The sequence below is a fragment of the Phaethon lepturus genome, unplaced genomic scaffold (assembly GCF_000687285.1).
Source record: "Phaethon lepturus isolate BGI_N335 unplaced genomic scaffold, ASM68728v1 scaffold13216, whole genome shotgun sequence".
Classification (NCBI taxonomy): Eukaryota; Metazoa; Chordata; class Aves; order Phaethontiformes; family Phaethontidae; genus Phaethon; species Phaethon lepturus.
In genome coordinates, this window is record NW_010544186.1 from 1 (window position 1) to 4,234 (window position 4,234).

A 4,234-nucleotide genomic window follows, 5' to 3' on the forward strand; every position below is an offset into this window, starting at 1 on the left:
ACCCCAGCCACGCCAGCCCAGGACACCGGCCCCTCCACGCGCCCAAGACAGATGCAGATTGACCGTACTTGAGAGAGAATTTATTTAAGACATCAATGACAAACCCAAATACCGCACTTCACCTGCACCGCGAGGGAGAGCGATGCTGTAACAGCAGCAGCGGCGTCATTAGGGACAGGACGGGCAACGACCGACGTACAGCCCGTAGAGCCCAGCAGCGTAACGACTTTGCGCAGCAGAGGAATGACGGGAACTCACGGAGGATCTGCTCACACCCTGACCTACTCCTTCCCTTGGGAATACTCGGCTGCATGGCAGGCTCCGATCTGCATGTTACAGTTTATTTAAATACATATATTTTGGCTCGGAGCCCGTCATTAAGTCCAAAAATGGTCTCTCAATTAAGGGCTTCAAGAAGAAAGCAGGACTAATGGTCTATTTCTGGGCATTTCAAAATACTGCCAACCATATGGGTTGCTTGCAGGATGAGAAATACAGACTTTAAAAAGCTCTCAGCAGTCCCTCACCATCAATTTTTCCCCTTCTCAGTAACTTCAGAGCTATAAGGAGGAGGATCCGACTCTCCCGACACATCTCAGTGTGCTGTGGAAGTGAGCAGATGTTCTTTGGAGGGGGTGGGAAGATCATCATGGCATGGGTGGGATTAGACAAAGCTTCTCTCCAAACACATGGCTCTCCCAGCCCACATCCCATGCCGTCCTGCAGGCTCGGGTCCTCCAGCAAGGAATGACAGACCTTTTGCTGTCCCCAGGAGAAGGGCAGAGGCTGAAAAGCCACTTCCCCAGGTCCTGCGTCTCCCCATCAAGATACGGATGTGAAGCAGCTCCATCTCGCCTCGGCAGGGTCCGTCCCCAGCACTGCCAGCCTTGCCCTTCATCTCCCTCCCCTTGTTTCCAAAGCACTCGGCTTTCTGCAGACCTCACCCCCTGCACCGATCCCAGCTTGGGAGGCACCAACCTTGCTGCTGTTGCTGAGAGCAAAGAAAAATCGAGGCTGCAAATAACCCCCTGGGCTTGTAACCAAGAAAATGCCAGCACTGAGCAAAGCCACCTTCCAACCTGCCTGCCCTTGGGATTTGCTGGCAGATTTTTGTCCCAGCTATTCACGTCTGTTGTGATGACCTGAGCTCTGGCCTTCGTAGTGAAACTGCTTTAACCAGGTAGTCCTCTTACCCCCGAGGATGAACATGCTCCTGACTGCGGTTCACAAGTCAGGTGTAAAAAGAAGCGGGTGCCAGTTTAAGCAGCCCTGGAGGGGGTGGCACGCTTGCCCTCCCGGCTCCACCTGGGTCCAGTGCCAAGGCAGTCGCTTTTTGAGAGCAGGGCTTGCTGACACACATCAGTAGAGCTGCTACTGCAACAAGGGGGGAGAGAAATGTGCTTTTTATCCTGGAATCACTCACCCCTTCCTTCTCGTGGCCAAGAGAAGCGCCTATGTGAGACATACAGAAACTACAGAGCAAGGCTGCGCCGATGCGACTCTTCCAGCGTAGTTCGTCGTGCGGGCGAGCCTCCAGCGCGCGGTGAGCTCAGTCCACCTTCTCCCCCAGCTACGGGGCGGGCTGAGCTCCCTCGCAGCGACCCCCCTTCACCTCTTGCTGTGAAATGCAATGCCAACAGCAGCCGGGGGGGCCAAGGTGTGGGGTATACAGACACCTTTCTGGCATCAGAAATGACGGCCACCGCAGAACGACCAACGCACTGCGGCAGGGAAGTCACACTGAGGCTTAGGGGTCGGTTTATCCCTTCGCCGTTAACTCACAGCTGAAAGCACTCCTCTCTACGGTGTAAAGGCTCAATGGAAGGGTGGGAAAGCAATAAGGTTGTCTGGGCACCGTCTGCTATCTTTCACTGCCCCGGGCAGGGGTATGCCCAGCTCTCAGAGCTCGCTGTGCCTCTTGCCCTGCTTCTCCCTTGCCGCCAGCCTCGGGGCTGTCCCCCGCAGGTCCCTCCCAGGGGACCCGACTTTCTCTGCCTTGGTCTCCTGGGACGGCTCCTCCCGGACGGCGGTGTCCCCTCCCGGGCTTTCGGGCAGGCGCCGCTCCGGCGTGTCCCTGCGGCACTGGGAGGCGTGGAGTGGGAGCTCAGGCACGGCCGTCTCCATCATCTGGAGGAAGTCGTAAGCAGGGAGAGGTGGTTTCCAGTCTTCCTCAGACAAGGTACCTGAGAAGCAAATACAGTCCCATGGTAATGAGAGTTATGCAGCCCCACTCCACAGACATTTCCCTTCTATGGCTTGCTTTGCTCTTCCAGTGAAAGCAAAATTAAAGATAGTTTCTTAAAGAACACCCTCTTTCCTCCAAAACTAATACCCCCACCCAAATGCAACCAGCCAGGGGTGCAATCCTATTTACCGGAGCTGGCCAAGGCTCCGTTCCCCAAAGGCTGTGGGGGTCCCTCTGTCCTCACACACCCCCACTGCAAAGGTCACACTGGGTGTCCAGCCACCAGTGGGTGGATGTTCCGTCCAGGCCCCAGATAACTGTTAATGACCGTGCATTAGTGACACGCCGTTAGGAGTGAGGGGAGACTGCTGTCTACACGGGGGGGAAGCGGTCCCGTGACATGAGGATGCTCTTTCATTTATGCTTGTAAGACCGACCACACGGTTCGTAGCATTTAAAAGCCTGAGGAAGGGGGCTGTGATGGCTGGGGCAAACCCTTGCTGCGGGGCGGGGCGCCCGCGCATGTGCTGGGAGCCGCTCGGCCATCAGCGCACCCCTCTGACACCCTGACAGCTAAGGTCCCTACCTAGGGACCTACGTGACAGCCAGGTGCCTTTAGCAGTGGTGATGGAGAGACGTGTGGGGGTCAGCTGGCTCACGGGGTTCTCCCAGCGATTACTGGGTCAGAAAAGGTGCCTTCAGCTCTGGTGAGAACCTACACATCCTACCCCACCATGCTTTTGGAAACATTTGGTTTGAAAGCCTCATTTTAAAATTCACAAGGATCAAGTGGAGTCAACCCCACTGGCCTTCCGGAGCCTGGAGCAGGCTGGCAGCCGGCAATTCCCAAGGTCCCTGCGGCACCCTATGGCTACACGTAACACGTGACGAAGGCACATCTCCGCTGCCTTCCTCCAAAGCTTCAGTGGACTGATGAAGGCAGGAGGGGTGCAGTGAAAAGCTTCAAGGTACAAGCCAACCCTTTACGTCCCAAAGACCACAGCAAAACACCAGCTTCCTTATCCTCTCCTGTCCAAAAAATTCTGGAAAGCGCTTAAAGAGCAGCTATTTCTTACGCTGACAGCTGGGAGCCGGGAGTTGTTTTATTAGCAAGCTGTGTTTCAGAAGGTCTGTTCGCAGCAACTGGAGAGCACAGCCAGGTTTGGGAATTATCGCAGGGTAGAGATGTCGATTCAGAACTATTCACTATTCTGAACATTAAACAGTCCCGAAGCAAACTCGCGAGTGTGGATATTCTCTTCTGGACAGACTATTTGTACTTCTCCAGCTCAAACTAGCATAGCTAGTTTTTCCATCGTTAAATTCCAGGACAGACAATTTATTGCACATAGCATCTTCTCATAAACAGACCAGCGCTAACAGTGCGTGCTTAGGAACATTACAAACGTGTGTCCACTTACTGCTGGGAATCTCCAGTCCTGCTTTTAGCTTCTCCAGCCAAGACAAGATGTTCGTTTCAGTGATGGCCTGCTCTGATGGGAACTTGAATACCTGACCCCCAGCATGAAGGTTCACCCAGACGAGAAGAGGCAGCGAAGGCGTGGTGGTGAAGTACGCCTTCAGGACCCCGCGTCCCACTGGAGTCTTCTTCCTGTAGGGAAGAGGAGATTCAACTTGCTCACCAGTGGTTTGGCAGCACGACAGGACTGAGAGCTGAAAAAGCACCAAAGCCCTTGGGCCACATCCAGCAAAGGCACAGTTTTGCCTATGGGGCAGCCGTAGAAGTTCTCTCTGTTATTTATTAGAAGCTCAATGCCTTAACTGGGGTCCAATGGGGACGGAGCAGACAGCAGGTTGGAAGTGTAAAGATAACCTCGAGCAGGAGGAGATGGACGAACTCTGTAGGAAATGTGAAATGTTCGCCACCGCAAGTTTTTCAGAAGAGGTGAGACAGGAGAGGGACAGACCCTGCAGCCCCCCACGTTAGCCCCTCTTTGCAGGGAGAGCTACCAGCCCCCTCCAGCCCAGCTGCTGCCACCGCCCCGCACCCGCAGCGGGTCCGCAGGGGACGGAGGCAGGAGGCGACGC

At 55.0% G+C, this 4,234-nt stretch overlaps 1 protein-coding gene across 1 annotated transcript in view; it reads right to left on the bottom strand.

Moving 5' to 3' along the window:
- Positions 1 to 1,899: 1,899 nt before the first annotated feature.
- The window catches only part of TXNDC16 (thioredoxin domain containing 16), a 33,765-nt gene continuing 31,430 nt past the window's right edge, over positions 1,900 to 4,234 (bottom strand). Inside the window, exons 18-19 of the mRNA XM_010288599.1 lie at positions 3,607 to 3,797; positions 1,900 to 2,183 (exon numbers count right to left, since the gene is read on the bottom strand). Coding sequence (XP_010286901.1) covers positions 1,900 to 2,183; positions 3,607 to 3,797 — 475 coding nt within the window. The remainder of the gene's footprint in view (positions 2,184 to 3,606; positions 3,798 to 4,234) is intronic.